This window comes from Astatotilapia calliptera, chromosome 9 (assembly GCF_900246225.1).
Source record: "Astatotilapia calliptera chromosome 9, fAstCal1.2, whole genome shotgun sequence".
Lineage (NCBI taxonomy): Eukaryota > Metazoa > Chordata > Actinopteri > Cichliformes > Cichlidae > Astatotilapia > Astatotilapia calliptera.
In genome coordinates, this window is record NC_039310.1 from 8,944,975 (window position 1) to 8,967,939 (window position 22,965).

The 22,965-nt window shown below is 42.2% G+C and overlaps 1 protein-coding gene across 1 annotated transcript in view; it reads left to right on the forward strand.

Moving 5' to 3' along the window:
- Positions 1–22,965, forward strand: part of adarb2 (adenosine deaminase RNA specific B2 (inactive)) — a 223,908-nt gene that overhangs the window by 186,265 nt on the left and 14,678 nt on the right. Inside the window, exons 6-8 of the mRNA XM_026179160.1 lie at positions 2,101–2,269; positions 11,430–11,581; positions 13,079–13,247. Of these exons, the coding sequence (XP_026034945.1) occupies positions 2,101–2,269; positions 11,430–11,581; positions 13,079–13,247 (490 nt within the window). The remainder of the gene's footprint in view (positions 1–2,100; positions 2,270–11,429; positions 11,582–13,078; positions 13,248–22,965) is intronic.

Below are 22,965 nucleotides of genomic sequence, written 5' to 3' on the forward strand. Positions count from 1 at the left end.
CATCACTGGCCCAAATGCAATCGTAATAAAAAATGACTCACCATAAGAGTCGAGGAAACAGAAGCTCCCATAACGAACTCAGTTTAAAGAGTTCTTTGTGATGTTGAACAGGTCCTTACTTAAACTAACCAGTGTGTTAAGCCTAGTGAAATATTTAGCTCCCAAAGAGCCACATATTCTGTAGAAGCTGGTGGAGACCAAAAAATAAGCAATAAACAGAGTAAATATTGGACTTATTCACATGGCCCAGTGAATAATGCTGCTAAGTATCTGTTAGTTGCATAAATAAACAGCTGTTTACCTAAGACCTCAAATGTGCTAACCTAAAATGTGATAATATGTCAACAATGACTTTAGAACTTGTTTTGCTTCCAAGAAAATGTTATAAATATATTGAAAACTGTGGCTACTGCCACGGATAGTAGATACAAATAAAAAAAGCTCATTCAACGATATTTAAATACATTGTTTTAATGCATTCAGTTTTTAAGCCAAATACTTATTTTCAGGTATTCTACTTTCAAGAGTAAAAGTTTAATTTTACCCTAGATTTTTCCTTTCGTCTTTACTGGTCTATTTTTTCTATAACTGCCCACCCCCCCCACACACACACACACACAGTCATGCACCCTCCTCTCCCGTTCAGCCTTTCTTTTTTCCTCCCCTGCCCTCCTTCCTTCTCCTCATCACTGAAGGTGTCAGGACTCTAACGCTGCAGTGCCATCTGGGCCGAGGCTGATAAAAGCTCATGTGCCGGTCCGGCGATGCCTGTAGGTCTGCCAGAAGCCAGCGAAGCCTGACTTTCAGAGGCGATGGGAGAGATTTGTGGCAGAAAGGAAGGAATGGCAAGCCGTGAACGTGCTGATCCAGCGCCCCCCACCCCCACTTGCCCTCCTCCCCCATTCCTCTGCACCACCTCTGTCTATCTGTCAGTCAGTCACATGGCCCTGCACTGGCCTGAATCCTTACTTAGGAAAAGGCTCCTTTTTTGTTCAAGGAAAACCAACATGAGACAGGATGGCTTTTTGATCTCTCTTGTGGCTATTGGGAATTCTGTTTGGGTGACCTCTCTTTTGTGCCATATTATCCCAAACAGAGTGAGTTAGAATATGAATCTTCCACCATACTGTTAATTTTAGATAAGACCATGCTGTCGCTTTTTAGCACTTTTAAAACCAGACTTCCTTGCTGTCTGGACTGCTAACCTGCAAACTCCATTTCTATAAAAACACTGACAGATGTAGCTGCTTGTTTTGAAAATGTACTTGCTAGCTAGGTAGATTTTAATGTTTTTAGCGGCTACATATTTACAAGTGGTATCATCATGCTAGACAGCATAGGGATGCAGCAGCGAAACATCTGAATTGGCCATATCATTGCTGTTACTGGTTTATCAGTAAATAAGAGGGCATGTACGGGAAGCACACCTACTCTGTTTTGTTCTCTGTCAACATGATGACTTGCACAACAAGCTAATGTTGTTGCAGTGACCCAATGATAGCTTAACATCAATGCAAATGAGTAGGAAACAGGAATGATAAGACTGAAATGTCTTTTTCAGTTTGCAGCTTGCTAACCAGGGAAGATGCCGTGCTTTATGCCCTTTTTACAGTGCAGATTTCTAAAGGGTGGGTATGTAAAGATTGTTAATAGTTTCTGTAGTGACTAGTCTTCCTTGATTTCGTCTGTAGGAGCCTTGTAGGCTCTGTGGATGTGCATGTGTCCTTTGTGATTGGTTTTCTTTGCTGGCAAATTGCCACAGAGGAACTCTATTATTTAGTCTCGTCATTTGTCATCTTTCAGGGCAAATAGGATTTATTTTTCTATTCTTTTTTTGCTTTTTTAATTGATAATCATTGGGCGATTAAAGGAAACCATGCAGGGCACTCTTTTGCTTTGTCAGATCAAAGCAGAGATGTGCATGTTCGACCGTTTTTTTCTTAATAATGATAAAATGCCTCCTACGGATCGAAAGGTGAGAAAGGACATGCTGTTGATATTAAGGGTTACTATTAAGCTTATTGATTGAGGAATCAATGTAGTCAATGGAACGTATGACAACCGCAATAATGTGAGCATTTGTCTGTATTTGTTCAACAGGCCTGGACCTGAGACACGCCCAGGTGGTGGCGTTATCTACTGGCACCAAGTGCATCAACGGAGAGTATCTGAGTGATCAGGGACAAGTAGTCAATGACTGTCACGCTGAAGTCACAGCCCGACGAGCCTTGCTACGCTTCCTCTACTCCCAACTTGAACTCTTCGTGAGGTAAAAGCTTTATCTTCTGCTGTATCTTTAAAGCACACAGACATTTCCTGAGCACCGCATGTGCACATGCTACAGCTTTGAAATCTTTCAGCACCTGACACGGCCAGATAACATTTGCTGTCACTAGTTAGTTGGTTAACTTTAGCTTTTTTGCTGATCATTACACCGACTTAGAGAAAACTTCTGTTTCATCTTGAAAGTTGAATTTTTACCTTTGTAGGAGTTTGACCCACTGATTGCTGAATGTAAAATGACAATCAGCCTGTGAAATCATCTCTCTAGATCCAGGTGATTAAACCGAACGGTTCAAGCGAGACTTGAATTATTCAAAGTTTCATCATAAATCAAAGTCGATGTTAGTGTGCTTTTAAATGCAGCTGCAGAGCTGAGTTCATGGAGGCTGCAGCGCATTTAACACAGTGGTGCAATAAGTACACTTTAACTATTTGGATGAACATAAAAAAATCATGGAAAGAATTTCCACGTGATTAAATTGCTTTATTTTAGCATTATGTAATTCCGATATTCCAACTTAACTGAGTTGGATCAGCTAAATTAATTAATGATGAATAAACGTATTTAATGCAGTGGAGTCCAACTTAATTTAATTTAATTGATTCAACCCATGCAAAATACATTAGTCCAACAAAGGTATTTGATGCAATAAATCCAATTTAATGGATTTGGGACACAGCTCTCACTCCATCCACCCTTTTCCACTTGTCCTTATCAGGGTCGTGGGGGTGCAGGAGGTGGGGCACAACCTGGACTGGTCACCAGTCTATTGCGGGGAGAAAGTATATAGTACAACTATTAACACTCACATCTATGGGCAATTTAGAATCATTAACCTAACCTCACTAACTGCATGTACCCAGAGAGACACGAATACAGGGATAACATGCAAACTCCACCCAGAAGGCCGTGGCCAGTTTGTGGATTTGAACTCAGGACTAGGTGGTGCTAACCACCACACCACCAAGCTGTCACTCCATACGTAAAAAACAGTAGGAAAGCTATGATTACAGGGTTTTATACAGAATTTTCTTCATGTTTTGGTCCTTGACAGGTTAGGCCACAATAAAGAGCAATAGCATACACCTGGTGTGTGTATGCTTGATTCTCCTGTGGTTTGAAATGTCACATGATCTCACGAGTCCAGGCACCTAACAACTCCTACTAGATTGCATCACATGATCTCACTAGAATAAATTTAACTAGTGTTAAGATGTTAAATGTCATGCAGAGTGTACATAATTTAATTACATTCACCATAGAAACATAAAATTATTTTGAAAGCAGAATAAATGTAAATGTAGCAACTGTCCAATTTCACTTTCTTGAGTGTACTCGAGTGAAAAGTAGAAATGCAAAAAAGACAAACAAGTGTTCAAAATTCCTTCTTCTGAGACTCCTGGTTACACAATTTCACCGAATGGGAAACTTTGAGTCAAGAACCACAGTAACTATTTCACAACTTCTTTTCCACACCTAGTTTCACAGTTATTGAAACCTCCTTGGAACTCAACACCCAGAGCTTTACAAGTGTTTTTACATCTTTGCCCCAGTTTATGCCTTGATAACTTCATACTGGGCATTTACAGAGTTTTTTTTTTTTAAGTTTCAGGACTTTTTATTTTTCCTGCCATGCAGTCTGAATGCAGGAACAGCATATATAAGGGTTTCTAAAATGTATCCAAGCCTTTCGAGACTCATCTAGAGGATAATATTGAGTGGCACAAAAAAGGGTCTGAATGTCTAAAATCACTTTGTAATTGTGGGATTTTAGACAAAGACTGATTTACAGGTTTTATCCATTTAAAACTGCATCTACAACAAACCAAAATAAAACAAAGCCTGAATTCTTTATGAAGAATTTATATGCTTCATCGAGTATAAAGTAGTAGCAACGTCTCTGCAAAGTGCACGAGGAAATATCTTACATTCTCGCAGTGACTTCACTTTAATCGCTAATTTAAACTCTTGCCAGCATGCTGCGTAGGCTTCACAAACTTGAGTTTCCAAGGCTCCTCTAACAGCTATAACAATGCATTACATTGCATTACTCATTACAGTATGCTTAACAGCATTACATGTTTTTGTTATGACCTCCCCCTGCAGTGCCAAAGCATGCTCTCTCCTCTGCAATAAGCTCCATGGAAACAGCACCGCTTTGAGACTTTTCAATAATCAACGAGCCATATGTGCGCTGTTCTCTTCAGCTAACTAAGCATACTATCACACACTCAACCGGTTCAGCTCCGTGTCTCAGTGGCCTGTTTGTTTTTAGTGCTGTTTTATCTACTTTGTGGGCATTTGCTACCTGTACAGCGCGCGCTGGTGCACACAAACTCACCAAGCTTTTCACCAGTATCACGAGACAGCCCTGACGAGTTTTGACTCCTAACTGCCTCCAGTGCATGAGCATATATTATGTTTTTGTGCTCCCCCAGGAGCTCGATTGCAAGGCTGATGTATCAGATTAGTGGATAGAAGTCTAGATGGCTGAATGTCATATTTGCATACACAGCACTGACTTTTTGTCTTAGCACAATGCTGGATGGCAGGTAGGGAGACTTTGCAGCTGAGCAAAATGGCTAATGGGGAAGATAACTCATAATGAAACGACCAAACAAAATGCCAGAACTGCCATATTTACACTCAGTGAAAGGACATCAGAAACAGAGGAGAGGTTATATAAAGAGTGCGGTCGTGCTTTGCATTATGGGGGATAGTTTTTATATAGTACTGTATGTGAGTGATGACATCTTTATTCCTACACACAAGAAAAAAAATAGATGATTATTTCCTGTTTATAAGCATTTACCTGACTAACAGAAGGTGTTTTATAAACATAAACTGTCCTAAAACAATATTGGAACCTGCTGTTTTATCACTAATCTGTTTTCATTTAGAAAATGCTGCCATCTTTTCTTATGGATCAAGTATTTTAGAAATACTAGATTATTTCTATTTGATGCTACTTTATACTTGCTAGCCAGATGCTGATAATCAAATCTACTCAATTAGTTCATCATCAGCAACTGTCAAGCACGGCGGTGGAGGGGTAATGATTTGTGTTTATTTTAGCAATGGGACTTAGGCACCTTGCAGTCATTAAGATCAGCGGTGCCCAACCAGTTTAATGTCGGGCAATATTTTCACAGAACGGCCTTTAAGGTGTCACGGATAAACACAACAAAATAAAATTATACCACCAAGACAAAAATGTGGTATTTTGCAAATATAATAATAAACGTGAATTCAGTGTGTAATTGTGTAACTTTATTAGCAGCGTCCTCCTGAAATGCGCCAAAAACATTGAGAGGAACATCCTCTTCTCTGCCCCTTAATGCTCTCTGGTCGCTATGGTAACGTGTAAATATTTCTTTAGAAATACAGTCATGTGAGAAAATTAGGACACCCTATGAAAGCCTGTAAATTTTAAAATACATTTGGACATATAGATATTTAATTTACATTTTAACGATACTGAGGCATCCAAATAATATAACTAAACAATTAAAAAATAAGAAAAGCCTTTTTAAAACTTTATGTGAAATGTAATTTAAAAAGAATGTGATTTCTGGTGAGGAATAAATTAGGAAACCCCCACATGTTATCGCACTTAAAATGGTTAAAATCACACACAGGTGTATCACGTCAGGTGCACATGATCAGTACATTGTTACCCAGCATTTTAAGGGAACCTTGCTCTATTTAAACCTCAGATTGAGTTTAGTGTGCTCCTGACTGTTGTTTTTGTTTTGTTTTGTTTTTTGCCTGTCCCGTTTGGTTCTTTTGCCATCAGAATTATTGTCTAAAGGCGAAGAAAGATGCCCAACGGATTTACTTTGCCAAATTGACCATCCCAGCCTTGCCGTAATGGTCTATTTGATTCACCTTTTATTGTTTATTTTGTATTTTTATTTTCACTTGCTAGATACGGGACAGACTTGAATGAGGAAAAGAAAAGGGAGAAAGAAAGGGGGAAAAAAGAAAAAAAAACAGCGGAGAAGAGGGACGGGGATAAAGGGCAAAAAACAAAAACCAACAAAATAAGCAGACAAAAATACAAATATCAATCACCTGGATCACCTGTTGAGAAAGAAAAAAGAAAACAAGCATTTAACAAGGGATAGACAACATCATGATGATCTATGGGAATATAACAGTAAATACTAAGTGTTAAACATTATTGTGCAGCACGTAATATTGACAGCGCACAGTGTGCTTTAAGGTAGGAGCCAAAAAGGGTGAAGTTTGTGTGTGTGAGCACCTGTGAGCGTGAGCGCGCTTGTATTTAAAAGGTTCCTTCATGTAATGATCTGCTAGAGGGTGTGGGGGAGCCACAGCCCCGTCCTCCAGGGCATGAAGCAGGTATGGAGGAGATCAAAACTCCAGACATCCAGAGGCCCCCAGAACACAAGAGACCAAGGAAGACCAACAGAGGGGCAGCCGCGCCACTGTCTCAGTAAGAGCTGAGGAGAGTCCCAGATTAGGGGTCACTCAGCAGCCGCGGAGCAGAAGCCAGGGGGAGTTGCAGTGACGCGCCCGTGAGCTCCGCCGGCAGCCAGCCGTGCCTGAGTGACCGAGCCCCAGGCCGAGAGGCCGGGGGCACCCCCACCTCCGAAGTGGCCCGAGCGAGCCCCAGGCTCCAGGCCCCGATAAGCAGCCACCAAGGAGTGAGCCGGTGTGTACCTGGGCGCCCACCCCTGGACACAAAGAACCACCAACGCACCGATGTCTGAGGGCGTCCGCCACTGGCAGGGGAAGTGGTGGTAGGGGGAGATAGGCCTCCAAACCTTGGAGGGCCTGAGATGTCCCCAGAGAGGTGGTGTCTGATACCCAACCTGACATATAGACACAGACATACAGGCACACACAGATACAAACATCCATTCCCACCCTCATGCTCTAGTATGCAATTACTCAACACTCACCCAATGTGGAGACAGACATAAAGAGACGCTGTACACACGATCACACTCCCCAAGCGTACTCTACAAACCGGGTCTAGGTACCCTTGCCCCTGGAGGGGGAACTGCACCCAGACCCAGGTGGTGTTACCCTTTTCCCTGCGGTGGGGAGAGGCAGACCACCCCAACTCCGCAGCAGCAGGGAGGCCCCACACTCCAGACCGCAGTCGGACGGCCAACTCCTCCTCCCAGCCCCCCCGCTCCAGCAGGCCGCCAAGAACGGAGGTGTGAGAAGACTCCAAACCTCCCTCAACCCGCTCATTGTAGTGTTGATGCATGTGTGTTCTAAGGTGCATTTAAAACCCAGGAGGGCATGGAGCTACCTGCCAGAGAGCAGCAGGTAAGCGCACAGCTAGGGATGGGTATCGTTTAGGTTTTATCCGATACCGGTGCCAAATCGGTACTTTTGAAATGGTGCCGGTGCTCAAACGGTGCTCAAACCAGTGCTTAAAGAATAGAGAACACAAAATTTGTCCAAAAACCTCTCATGTTCACCTGTTTTTTGTAAAAAGATAACAATGTTAGCCTTTTCTGCAGCTATGGGGCATATATGGTATCACTCTTGGCTGGAAGCAGTGCTTAAACAATGGAAAAAACACAAACTTTGTCCAAAAACCTCTCATGTTTAGCCGTTTCCCTCTTTTTCTTTGGTCATTTTAGCCTTTTTAGCCAGGGTGAAGGGAGTATCTGCCATCAAACAAGAAGACAGCAGCATGTAGCTATGATGATGTTTGCTAGTTCACCTTACATGCATTAATGTAATAACGTGGTTAGCCTACTCAACGTAAATTAGCTACTCACGCAGAGAAGAACGGCTGCTGCTGCCATCATCATCCTCATCATTTCTGCTACACTGGCAGGGCTAGGGGCCAGGACTCTCCTCTTCGTGTTTTTGGGGGATGTTGCATAACAGGCAACCCACCCGCAGTAGATGTGCTCGGTGTGAGGTCTCGCAGCAAGCTATCAAATACGGCGCATTTCTCGGCTTTTAAAAAAAACGCTATGCGTCGCCAGGTGTTTCATCAGATTCGAGGTGTTACCTCCTTTGACAGTATCACAGTATCAGCTTAAAGCACTTGTTGCTGCTGAGTTTGCATATTTTGCTGTGAAGTACAGCCAGACTTTTAACCGCTTCGCCTTGGGCATTTTTAATCTGTAGCTCTGCTCTAACAGAACGTACGTACCTGGCCCCGCCTACTATCCTCGGAAACGTAAAATGATTGGCTAGAATCTAAAGTGTATCACAGCTCAGGAAAAAAAAGCACCGAAATAAAGCACCGAAATGTGCGCTGCTTTTCGGTCTGGTTACTACCGTTTATGTCAGAACCGGTGCCATCATGGCACCGGACACCGGTACCCATCCCTACGCACAGCCCCCCCTGATAGCCCTCGATGTCTACATGTATTTAAAATTGAGAGGTGGGCAACAACGCCAGGGGTGAGGTGTACACCCTGATGGTAATTTGGAGTCTGTGTAGCGTGCCCACCCCCAAGATCCTATATGTATGTGTAATGAGAGTGTGAGTAATGTGAATGTCTAAGTTGTGGGATAAAATTGAGGCACAGGCAGCCAGAAGGGGACAGAGGGGGGAATGCCTCCCCTGCACCCTGGTGACACACCTTTACCCCAAAGCCCTGCATGTGTGGGTGATAGTGGTGCTCCTGACTGTTGACGTGTTGAATTGAGCGCCATGGTGAGATCTAAAGAGCTGTGTGATGCCCTCAGAAAGAAGATTGTGGCCGCTTATGAGTCTGGTAAGGGATTCAAAAACATCTCAAAAGAATTTGACATCAACCATTCCACCATCCGGAAAATTGTTTACAAGTGGAAGACATTCAAAACAACTGCCACCATGCCCAGGTCTGGCCGTCCAAGCATATTCACCCCCAGAGCAGACCGCAAGATGCTCAAAGAAGCCATCAAAAATCCTAAAATGTCATCACAGGAACTACAGCAGGCTCTGGCTACTGTCGATGTGAAAGTGCATGACTCTACTATCAGAAAGAGACTACACAAGTTTGACTTTCATGGGAGGTGTGCAAGGAGGAAACCTTTGCTCTCTAAGATAAACATTAAGGCAAGACCACGACTTCTGGACTAATGTTCTTTGGACGGATGAATCTAAAACTGAATTATTTGGGCACCAGAACAGTAGACATGTTTGGCATAACCAAATACAGCCTTCCAAGCAAAGAACCTTATACCAACTGTGAAGCATGGAGGTGGCAGTATCCTAGTTTGGGGATGCTTTGCTGCAGCAGCACCTGCAGCTCACCATCATAGAATCCATCATGAATCCAACTGTGTATTGGGGGGTGCTTGAAGAACATGTGAAACCATCTGTTAAAAAATTAAAGCTGAAGCGGAACTGGACACTGCAACATGACAATGACCCAAAGTATACCAGCAAATCCACCAAGAACTGGCTAAAAACTAAGTAGATAGTCCTGGAATGGTCAAAGCCCTGATCTTAATCCCATTGAGATGCTGTGGGGTGACTTGAAACAGACTGTACATGCAAGAAAACCCTCAAACGTCTCACAGCTGAAAGAATTCTGCATTGAGGAGTTGCCCAAACTTGCTTCTGATGTCAGAAACTGGTAAAAGGCTACAAAAGGTATCTCACTGAAGTTATATCAGCCAAAGGGGGCAACACTGGTTATTAGGGGGTAGGGTATCCTAACTTTTTCCTCCATTAAAATACACATTTTTGTTCATATATTTTTTTTTTGATGTGTAATTTTTTTTATTTTTGTTGTTTAATTGCAATTAAGTCACTTTCTTTTCCAGTAACACATGAAAACATGATTAGACATTGATATGTGAACATTTCTTAATAAAGAGCTGATTATTTAATGGGGTGTCCTAATTTTCTCACATGACTGTAAAACACACAACTACAACATGGGAAAAGACCCCGGGAAACCATAAAACCATAAATTTCACACCCGAGCCTCAACTCTTGCGGCCTGGTACCAAACGACTCACGGACCGCCGCCGGTCCATGGCCTGGGGGTTGGGGACCGCTGATTAAGATGGCCATAAACTCTTCTCTATGCCAGAGTATTCAGTTGTATTCACATGAGACAAATGTGAGGCTGTCTGTCCAGCAACTACAGCTTGGCTGAAATCGATGTCATACACGATAACAACCTCGAGCAAACCAGCAAATCTACAACAGAATAGCTGAAAAACAAAAGACTTAAATTTTTGAATATGTGTATGACAAACTTAAGAGAACAAACCTCAATAAACTGAAGCAACAGTGTAAATAAAGTGTAAAGAAGAACTGGCAGAAATTCCTGCACAGTAATGTGAGGATCTGCTAAACTCCGATTATCATTACTGCAAGTTATTGGTGCTAAAGGTGGTCCTACAAGCTACTGAAGCATAGAGTGCAGACACTAGAACATATGGACTACACATCAACCTTTCACAATCAGAATTGGTTATGATCATAGCTTGTTAGCTATACACGACTTCTACCAATGTTAGCCAAACAGTCCACCAGATACCTGGGACAGTTAGCACATATTACACAGAGCAACTAATTTTGTGATTTGAAACAGGAAGTGCTAAAGTCACATGATAAGGAAAGCTCCAGTCAATGGATGTTTGTTGTATAATTCCCCAAATATAGCGGTCCACAGTGGCTGCTGTGGCCATGTTGAGCTGCTGCTGCTGAACACAGTTTTGCAGTTTGCTTTGTGGGCTCCACTCCTTAGTTCGTCTATCTTTTTTAGCCCACTCGTGTTTTTCATGTTACATGAATTTTGTCTGAGTACATATAATCAGTGCCTATCTAACAACTTCCTGTTAATGGACTCAAACCCATGCTGTACTTTTTTTCATTTTCTGTACATTTGTTTTATATGAAATGATATTTACTTCGTTTGGCCTTCACAATGACTCAAAGGTGTGTACTTGCCAACAGGTTAAACTCATTCCCCTGTTTGCTCTGACTATTATGGGCAGCAAGAGTAATGTCCAGGACTCCGTCTGACAGAGGAGAATTGTCTGTGGTCAGAGAGAGGGCCAGTGTCCATCTCTGTCCATGTCAACTCACTTCATCATTGGAAAAGAAAAGTGCAGATCTGTGTCCTTTGCTGTGATAAATGCTTCTACCTTTCTCATCAATCTCCCTCCTTCTTGTTGTCTTTTCCCTTTTATGCTGCCAAAGTAAAAGGCCGGAGGACTGGGAGGAGTCGATATTTGTGCACCACAAAGAGTGCGGCTACAGGTTGAGAGACAACATCCATTTCCACATGTACATCAGCACCTCGCCGTGTGGAGACGGGAGGCTCAACTCTCCATACGAAATCACCGCTGACCGTAAGAAACCCTCCCTTTCTGTTTCCTTGTTTTCCATAAAGTCGACATCATTCAATGAATAAAACGCAGCTATTTTAATACACATATAATCCATTTTACTGCTGCCATTCTCTCAGTTTCTCAGACAGTGTCTTACGTTATAAAGAGATCATTTTCTCTGGCAGACTTTCTGAAAGCCACCGCTCTCCTTGTATTATTTCACAAGAAGCTGCCATCCTTTTCATGTCACATTCTGTCTTTGGCCTCTTTTCAGTTGCACCGTGCTGACTAGATGACATTTTATTGCTTACCTACTGAATATAAATTGTATATTCATTTAGATGGTTTGCCCAGCAGTTTTCTGGTGGCCTACGAGTTCAGAAATGTAATCTGGTCCTTCGCTGACTGACGCTGCTTTTTTAAGCTCTGCGAGTACATGCTACAGCGCAGTGAAATTTTCATGAAACCAGCACTGACGGAAAGAAAGAAGGAGAAAGGCTGTCATTAGAGAGAGCTTTTATACTTTTTAGGCATTAAACCTTTTAAATGTAATTCTGTGCGCTCTCACAGATTACAAAATTACCGAGCACCTTTTCCTGACAGTTCTTAAACATTTCTGAGTTAGAAGTCGGCGCTTAAGTTTTAGCTGCTGTCAGATCAGCCGAGGAGGAGAGAGGAAAAGGAAGAGCGTGTCACTGTGGGGTTTAAAGTTCAAGAAAGGAAACCAAAACAGCGATTGCATATGTACATTTGGTCAGAGTGCAACGAAGGCGTATATATTGCTATAGAGTGTCACAGGGATGACACGCAGCGAGAGCTACAGCGGTACGGGGAGAACATGCAAACTGCACTCAGGCATGATCCAAACAGTAAGAAACATTTGACTTTAACTACCACTGTCAGCACCTGTGGAGGTCATGCTAGACTGCACGCCCATGCTAAACTAGGTGAAATTGTCTTAAATGGATCAAGGAACTTGCGCTCTTGCTAACAGTGTCAATAAAGCAAGGATTTCTCTGTCAGTTTGAATAAAATAAAATAGAAACTTTCAAAAGGGCATCGCTCCAGGGAGAAGGCTACCTCCTCCCTCCCAAAAATCACAGCCCACGCATTCATAAACAGTCCAGTCACGTGTTTGCTTCATTAGCAGTAAGGAAGCAGGCAGTTGCAAACTAATACGTTTAATTCCCTACTCCAAACTTTAAACTTGCATATCAGTAATGTTTTCTTGTTTATCTGCTTTTTCTGTTATACCTTTTGAAAGTACACAGCTTCATACACACAGATTGTAACAGCTGAGAGCTTTGCAACTCATGCAAACAATTCAACTCCTACTTAAGACGTGCTGTATATTTGCATGTAATGTATTTAAAGACATATTGGAAAACCCTCTTGACTGCTGAGAGATGAGATCTGCGACTTCAGTACTGGCAGACTGCATGACGCTGGCTGGCGTTGTGTAGTAAGAAATGATTTTGTAAAGTAGTAAAACTGCGATCGTGCGCATTATTCTTTCAGTGCACAGCAGCAGACACTTAATGAGGAAGCATCGGAGTCACCTGCGGACTAAAATCGAGTCAGGCGAGGGGACGGTGCCGGTGCGTTGCCGGGGACCCGCCCAGACCTGGGACGGTGTCCTTCAGGGTGAACATCTCATCACCATGTCCTGCACAGACAAGCTCACCAGGTCAGTGCGCTCACGTGTTCCCAACATTTCCTGCGCTTAAAGTCGCATTTTCTTGTGTGTGTCCAGAATAACACACACATATCCTGCATCCATTCTTTTTTACATCCACCAAGGAGGTTGTGGTTTTGGTTGTGTTTGCATGCGCGCCATCATTCTGTCTGTAAACACGATAGATTGAAAAGTTTTGAATCAATTCCTGTAAAACCTTGTAGGCATGTCAAGTGGTGTCATGTTAACAAGCCAATCAAATTTGGTTTATATCCGCCAAAGTCTTCAAGATCAACTTAATGATTTATTTGTCAACAAAAAGCCTTATAACTTTGAAACTATGATTCTTACAAGTGGGTCACATTTGACCTCTGACCTCATTTTTTTCTTTCGACTTGGCTCCAAGTATTCTCAAGAAAAAGAGAATAATTAATTAGTTAGAAATATTCTGTACTATTATATAATTTAATGAGCTCAAGGAATTCATTTCCAGTTATTATACATACATAATGTTTGTGTAATCACTGTAAACAGCTGCCATGCTGTTCTTATCTGATTTTTACCTGCATTACAAACTTGTTCAAGTATGTTTCGAAAGAACAAAGAAAACAATTAATATATACAAAATACAATACTGTTGCCTTAAAAGTCCATTCTGGCCAGAGAGTGAGCTTCCTTGGCAGAGCTTTCCCTCGCTGCCCTCGCCCACTCTTGTTGAGATTAAGTAGGTTTGTCTCACAGGTTTTAGTTTTGACTTTTGGTGATAGATACACTTTTCAAAAATTGCTACTTTTGTTCAGTTCACAGCTTTGACTCATAATTTGTTTTTATGCCTCATTTATTGAAATCATAATCGAATTATATGAGTGAGCACTGCAGTTATTACTGCATGGATTGTGCTCGTTTAAAAGAGAAAAGAAAAGATAAAAAAAAACAGCTCACCCCCTTCACCCGGGAGATGTCTGGTCTACTTAAGAAATGAAAGCTAAAGTGATTGGTGGAAAGGTTAACCTTATTAGGAGATTAGCTTCCTTATGAGAAGGAAAGATCTCTGTTTAAATAAAGCACTTTTAGATGTGATGTAAGGAGCGGGTTCTCTGATATTTACCTAATGCATCAGTGTGTGTGTGTGTGGGATGGTGTGTTAACATGAGCTGTGCACAGTGAGAAATCTTTTGTAGTCCGGGGGGGGGGGGGTGACTATTGATTTCCCATATGTGACTTGAATAGCTAATCCCATACTAATGAATTAGTGTATTAATCGCGGCTTTGTTTAGATCTGCAGTGCTGCCTGTTATTTAGCTAACGTATTAGTCATACAATCCTTTACACACTGTGGTGTATAGTTGGTAAAGGCTGCTATGACTAATATTCCAAACTCAAGGCTTCTGCAGCCCACTTTAGGGACAGAGAAACCTCTGTGGTCTGCCCAAACCCGTAATTACCCGTCTTCTGTTCTCACACTTGTAAAAACCAACAATAGGTGCTCGCTTTTTGTTGCTACTTCTCTTCGTTTTCATAGATTAATTTTGCTGTTGCTGTGAGCTGCTTGTTGATGATAATTAGCCATGAAAGACTTTTCTTTTGCCACCTTTTCAGTACCATTTCTCTAAAACTGATGAATTCTTCTGTCAGTTACAATTTCCAAACAATTAAGTGAAATAGAAAATAGACCTCATGTCAAAAACTGGTCAAATAAATGAAAATTAATGCACAATTAAAATGGTCTTCATTGTAAATATTAGATTACTCACCTAGCCCACCTGAAGTGTTGGTTCTGGACTGCAAATTTTAGCATTGATCTGATGCCAAGTAAATACAGGGCTACTATTGCCGATACCAGTACCGATACTTTAAAATGCCCAATTCCAAGACCAAGTTATGATTTATGAGATGTGTAATTTTCAATTTGAGCACAAAATGGCTGTGATGATTTTTACTTTCCGTAATAATAAGTTAAAACAATAAAACACACTTTTAGGCTTTTTATGTGTATTTGAGACCTAGGATGTAAATAAGCTTTTGGTCAGATTTTGTTGTTTATCATGCTATAGCCTATAAATAAAATAGACATCAATCGTCAGTCAACACTGACACGTTTCATTAAACATGTTTGATGTAAATTTTTTCTTTTCTAAAAAAATATTTAATACAATTTATTGGGCTATGTACCTAAGTTAAAGGATAGAAACAAAGTATTGACACTTTCGCAGTATCGATCTGATATCAATATCAGTATCGATACCAATACCAGTACTGCCCATCTCTGACCTGTAGTGCCGTCACAGCCCACTAGAGGGCAGCAGTTTACAGTTGAAAACTGTGGTTTTAATCACTTCTAATTCATTGATTTCTCTTATTCCTGGCACAACAGTGTTAGATTAAAACAGACTCAGTGACTCAGTAATATATGATGAGAGAGCAAAACTACTATAGAACCCATGTCCACATGTTGTCAGGCCAGTTTAGGACAGATGGCCACGATACATCAGGACAGCTTTACACTTCTGCCTCCAGCTTCACGCTGTCCTTGTGTGAAGAGTGGAGGCTTAAGTGTGGTCACACTGGAGGCTGCTACACATATTCAAAAAACGTAATAATGTTAAATATATTTCCAAATACATTGCAAATTTAAAGTGGTGAGGTGGTATTAGAGGTGATAAGTGATTATAATGATTCTAATAGTAAATAAATCTGTTATTATTATGGCTGTTGTTAAGATTCAATATTGAGGAAGGGTACAAGAGGTGATCGAAGACTAACCACACTGGTCCGGCCGGGTGAAGTCAAACGAAGATTTTAATGAATACACGCGTGGGAAGAAAACTCTGTACGGAGACAGGAAGTAGTCTTCGACTTAATCAAAGCATGAACAGATATTTTATAGCATCAGGGTTTATTTACTGACGCCCCTTCATGCGTCACATACATTTTATACATAGATCAGATCAACATCATGACTTTTCACCTAGAAAATCATCTTCTATTTTCATGGCTAGCCCTTCCTGTCTACCTTTCAGTTCTTGTCTTGTTCCTCTTTCTTGCCGAGACACCAAGAAACGGTTCCTCTTTTACCAAGACAATTTTGCAGTTACAGCCAAACATAACTAACCTCTCCTCTAAATAAATCTAATTTAAAGTGTGTGTGTGTGTGTGTGTGTGTGTGTTGACCTCACATGCTCTTTGTGTCACCTCTTACACTTCTGACCTTTTACCAGACCAGAAGCTCACTGAGACTATGTGTATGTCTTCTACTAAATAAATGTTTTAATCAAGAACCTCTACTAAAACCTTAATATAAAATGATAAAGCTATCTGTTACATTGTTAAAGCCTCGTCTTAGCCTACGGCTCAAAATAACTTCCTGTCTTCTTTCTGCATACAACTTCCTGTCAGCCTGCAACTCAGTCTTTCTGAAAGAGACACTGTCTAAACCTTGGAATGCAATATCCATGCTGCAAATTATATTATTAATGCAATAACAATTATTTAACAATAGCAGTAAAATAATTTCCCTCCTCGACACTCCCCCTTTTGACCTCTGAAAACCAGAGGTCACAATACATTGTGTCCTCACGCAGACCCTTCTCTGGTGGTCTCGAACCTCGAGATCTCCAGGATCCTCGCCCCTCCTGTGGTCGCCGAGATCAGTCTTCTGCAAAGGAAACAAAACACCTTTTCTTGCATCTCCCTAACTTATCCTATCTGGGACTCTTTAATTAAAAGCCTGATCCTAATTATCTTCTTAACTTATTGACTTGTATTTGTGTATACTCTTCAACGTTACTCATCACTTTAAAATTCTTTTAAGCGCTGGTTTCACGTCCAGTTGCTCGCTCTACTTTCCCTTATCTGATCATCAACATCCTATGCACAAGTTGTCGCTGCTGCAAGTTAATCTACTCCAAAAGAAAACAACCACTTCAATCAATTAAGTATAAGCATATAAGCAATTACTCCTGTATACATTTCATCATAGCTAAATGCTGCCTTGAAACAACTCCTATGTGTTAACACTAACTTCATTTTAAAACCTCACATTTCCTATGTTATCACCTGTTTTGGTATAACCTTTTTATTTCATTTTGCTCCCTTAATGTAACAATACCTTCTAATTCTAATGTATCAGACTTAACCAAAATATATGCTTTCCTTCCTCTTTGGTCCTTCTTTAAGTTCAGTTAAAAGCTAAATGAATTTAAGGCCTTTTGCCTGGAATCAATACTGTCATGTGTGTTTCTTAACTCTGTGTCTGTAAGCGTGTGCAATCCTTCATGAACTCATATTATCCTCACAGTAGATTGGCTAATCATAGCGCTAGCCAAAGGCTCGTGACCCTCCAGAGACAAATTTGAGCCACAACTCCTTTAAAAGCACAAAATGCAATATGTATAAAATAGTTATAACTGCACCTGAAATACAAAGTTAACATCATCATAAACATCTTATGGTCATCAAAGCAATGGGCAGGGCTGCGACCCAATTTAGCCCTGTCTGCACAAATTTTAGCCAACTTGTTTTTCAAATTTAGGTTCATCCTCCCTACCTCTTGCAAATCTTTATTCTTGAAGTGAGTACCATTGTCTGATCTAATTCTCTTGGGAAACCCATGCCTTGGAATGTAATGATTAAGCACTTAATCACGCTTTTCGCGTCTTCACATTCGGTCGCCCATGCTTCGGGCCATCCAGTCAAAACATCCACACACACCAACAAATACCTCACCCCACCTGGGCCTGTATCAATCATGTCGGTATAATCAATCACGACCTCTTCTCCTGGCCTTCCTGGCATGAGAACCTTACCAGCTTCAGGTTTTACTGCTGGCTTTGGGTTGTGTGCCCCACAAATTAGGCACGTTCTGGCCCTTTCCAGTATCATCCTTCTCAACTCAGGATGCCACCATCGGCACAAATTTCTCTCCATCTGTTTCACTCCCACGTGACCAAGCCCGTGAGCCTCATTCACCTTTTGTTCCGCCATTTTGGCCGTTAAAGCGGGACGCCCATCTGGCCCCCTCCACAAACCGCCATCTTGCCAGGCTCCTTTGTTTTCCCACACCCCCTTTTCCTCTGGGGATGTCTCCTCCTGAGCCTGTCTAACTTCTCCCATGCTATTAGTGCTACCCTCCTCTTCTGGGGTTACCTGCACCAGTTGTCTCTGTCCTTTGTAGCCCGCTGCTTCCTTTGCGGCTTCGTCAGCTTTCTGATTTCCTCTTGCCACCATACTGTCTGCTTGTGAGTGGCCTTTGCATTTTATAATACTTACCTCGTCTGGGTCCTCCAGGGCCTTTTTGTGACAGATGGGTGCATTAATGGCCGTTCTGAACCCGGCTCTCTTCCACTGAGCCAGTTCCACATGAGCTGCTCCAAACGCATATGCTGAGTCAGTGTAGATGTTCACTCTCATGTTTTAGCCAACCTCAGGGCTCGAGTTAGGGCTATCACTTCAGCTCTCTGGGCCGACTGTTGTCCCTCGATTTTTCCTTCAACCTGGGCTTTCTTAATACAGTCATGTGGTTCTCCTGACCCCATTAGGTCCGCCATATTTATTCCTTCATGTGTGAATATCAGATTTGGCGCCTCTAAAATTTTGCTGAACCTTTGTTGCGTCAGTGGAGTCATTGTGAATGCCTGTGAGTTCACATAGGCCACTACACTGTGTGTAGTAAGCACTTTCAGTGGGTGTTCCCTCACTATATGTGCTGTTTTCTGAATTATCTTTGCTACTCCTGCTGCGTGTTGTGTGCATGTGGGATGCCTTGCTTCTGTTGAATTTAATCTTATGCTGACATACATAAGTACATCCCTACCTCCCCCTTTTTTCTGAAACAACACACCATTCACAACTCCCTTTGTTTCTGAAACATCAAGATAAAATGCCTCATCATAGTTAGGTGTGGCCAGATCTGTGGCTCTTGACAAATCCTGTTTTAGTGAAATGAACGCTGTCCCTGTGTCCGGCGTCCAAGGCAATTCAGCCTTCAGATTTCGAACACTAACTTTCTTGATCAAGTCCCTTAAAGGGGCCGTTTTACCCGCATAGTTCGGAATGAACTGCCTGCTGTAACCTGTCAAGCCAAGAAAGGAAAGCAACTCCTTCACAGTTCTTGGTTTTGGATGTGTCAGAATTTGGTCTCTGTGTGTGTTCATTAACCCCACTGATCTGTGTACGATCACCCGGCCCAGAAATGTTACCTCTGGCCGGACCAACTGAAGTTTTTCTTTGCTCACTTTGAAGCCACACTCCGCCAATCTGTTCAACACCACGAGCGATGCTGCCGTACAGGCCGCTGCTGACGGGGCTGCAATAAGAAGATCATCAACATACTGTATTAATTTACAGCCCCCTGGCAGTTGACATGGGGACAATGCCTCTTTCAACACCTGATTAAAAATTCCTGGTGAGAGTGCAAAGCCTTGTGGTAGGCGTGTGTACCTAAATTTGCGACCTCTGTATGTATGTATCCCGGACGAGCCCCCAAATGTTAAGATTCAATATTGAGGAAGGGTACAAGAGGTGATCGAAGACTAACCACACTGGTCCGGCCGGGTGAAGTCAAACGAAGATTTTAATGAATACACGCGTGGGAAGAAAACTCTGTACGGAGACAGGAAGTAGTCTTCGACTTAATCAAAGCATGAACAGATATTTTATAGCATCAGGGTTTATTTACTGACGCCCCTTCATGCGTCACATACATTTTATACATAGATCAGATCAACATCATGACTTTTCACCTAGAAAATCATCTTCTATTTTCATGGCTAGCCCTTCCTGTCTACCTTTCAGTTCTTGTCTTGTTCCTCTTTCTTGCCGAGACACCAAGAAACGGTTCCTCTTTTACCAAGACAATTTTGCAGTTACAGCCAAACATAACTAACCTCTCCTCTAAATAAATCTAATTTAAAGTGTGTGTGTGTGTGTGTGTGTGTGTGTTGACCTCACATGCTCTTTGTGTCACCTCTTACACTTCTGACCTTTTACCAGACCAGAAGCTCACTGAGACTATGTGTATGTCTTCTACTAAATAAATGTTTTAATCAAGAACCTCTACTAAAACCTTAATATAAAATGATAAAGCTATCTGTTACATTGTTAAAGCCTCGTCTTAGCCTACGGCTCAAAATAACTTCCTGTCTTCTTTCTGCATACAACTTCCTGTCAGCCTGCAACTCAGTCTTTCTGAAAGAGACACTGTCTAAACCTTGGAATGCAATATCCATGCTGCAAATTATATTATTAATGCAATAACAATTATTTAACAATAGCAGTAAAATAATTTCCCTCCTCGACACTGTGCTCAGTTTCTGCTGCAACATTCAGATGGTGGGGTCAGAATTTTGCATAAACATCATGAAAGCATGGAGCCATCCTGTGCTGATGGTGGTGCAGTAGTGTGGGGATATTTGCCTCCTTTATACACCACCTGGATGGCCTGGCAGAGGCCACAGGCTAAAACACGTTGATCGGGTAATAAAGTCATTCTTCATACCACTAGTGGTGGAGCTTCGGCCTCTTTAGATTATTGCTCTTCCCCAGTGCACCTTGGAAGCAGGTGAAGTTGTGCCAGAAATTTCCTTTGTGCTTGCAGCAGGATAAAATGCTGTGTCACAAAGCTCAAATGTTCTTGAACATGACAGGCAGTTCATTGAGATCTCAGTCCAGCAGAGCGCCTTTTGGATGTGGGGGAGCAGGAGATTTGCTAAATGCATGTGCAGCTGAAGAATCTGCAAGCACCTGTGTGATGCTGTCATGTCAACATGAACCAAAATCTCTGAGGAATGTTTCCAGCATCTTACTGAACCTAGGCCACAAAGAGGCTTTTGGTAGCCGAATAAGCTGTTTGGCATTGGCAGAGAAATTTGGCAAGTTTTTCATGGGAGCAACCAACAAATGCATTTCCCTTACAAATGTGGCACCATTTAAGGAAAAATAAACTTTCACACATGATACGATTTATTGCCAAGAAGCATCGTTACAACAAAGTAATAATCGCTCAAACACAAATTTCTTTACTTTTTACATGTCACAAACAGTTGATTGTCTCCAGTAAAGCCATTCCTTCCCACTGAAATACTCCAGATTTGCTAGCACGGCTAAAAACATTCACCGCTGTACCGAGTAAAGAAATTCAACAATTGTAATTCTTCTCTTCTACACCTGACGTTCTCTGAAATATCTGAAATCAATTTTTAATATAGTCTCAGTTGTTCTGCCACGATTCTGCCTCAACAGGAGCCGAACCCGTGAATTTAGCTTAGTAAGCACCACGCTGTGCCAGCCGAGCCGTACAGGACTACAGCTGAGCCGCTGCTGCGCGCGCGTGTCACAGACACAGAGAGAAAGAGAGAGCGCACGAGCGGAGAGGTGAACCCTTCTCCTGTGTAGCCGCTGTTAATTTGACCAATTTGATTCAGTTGGCCAGGGGTGGAGATGGTGTGATTAAATCTACCCAGGTCACCAACAGGGGTGAAAGCAATTACTTTACAAAAAAATAGAGTGACGGGGGAGGGAGAAGGGACAACCCTGCTTTCCTCCCCCACCGCCCACCCGCTCACCACCTTCTTCACCACATCCCGCCCGGCCAGACAGCAGACGCGCTCTCACTGCTCCACAGCTTCCTCTTTCCTCTTTTTTTATATCGCTGTAAATGATCGGTGGCCATCGTTAAACTGAGTGGGTCACAGAGGGCCAGTTTATCAAGGTCAGGAGTGGAAGGTGGAAGTGAGAGGAGCTTAGAGCTACAGAGTGAACACACACACACACCAGCACACACTGCAATCTTAAAGCAATCCCCTGGATACTCTTTTTGTCCTCTGTCACGCTCATTTTGCAACCTCCCATTACTTTTTTATTCCCCTCCACTTCCTCCCACTTCCTGCACTTTATTATCGTTAGTTCAGCTTTTGACCAGAGGGGATATTAGGATCTTTGCTCTTATCATAAACACAGCTGATAACAGTGGCCGTTGCATCGCCCGCCGATTGTCGTCGTGTTTTCTTAAGGCCGGGGCCTCGGTGAAGATTCTTCACTAATATTTGATTCGAAGCCGACAGCTGGATTTAATTGAGGGGCCTAAATGGCTTTCATATAACGATGATGTTCTCCATTCCACCGCAGTTTTATGCAGATGAACACATTACTTTAATGGTCGGCGTTTACTGAGGGTGGGAGAGAGAGAGAAAGAGGAGGTCCTCTCCCTCTCCTCTCTCTAGATTCACACGCCCAAGCCAGATGGCTGTCTTTTCTTGCATGAGATTAGAAGATGTTTCTGATTCACGGTGTCGCTTTCTGGGTAAATTAATATTTCAGGCTAAAGTATTTTCTGTTTGGGCGTGCGCGCGTTGCTTTTTGAACAAAATTCCTCCTCTCTGTTTGGGAAGGAAGGACAGATCTTGGTGACAGATTGCAGGTAAAGCAGAGGCGGGCGGGCTGCTGCTTTGTGAGCCCATTTAAGTGATTCCCAGAAAGCCGGTGATGTTAATTGACTGCTTGGGGAAGCAAAGGAAGCTGTAATGAGTGATTATTAAGCTGGGAAGGGGTGGTGGGGGGATGCGGGGTGTAATTGCATCCATGATAAGGAGACATTGATTAACAAAAAGAACAGTGATGTAAAAATTAGAAGCCTCCGATGTAACTCCAGCACAGCTCAGGTAAACAGCAGGATTCCTCCTCATTTATGAAGGGCAGGGATTATAATAAACACGCTAATTATCATTCTATATGT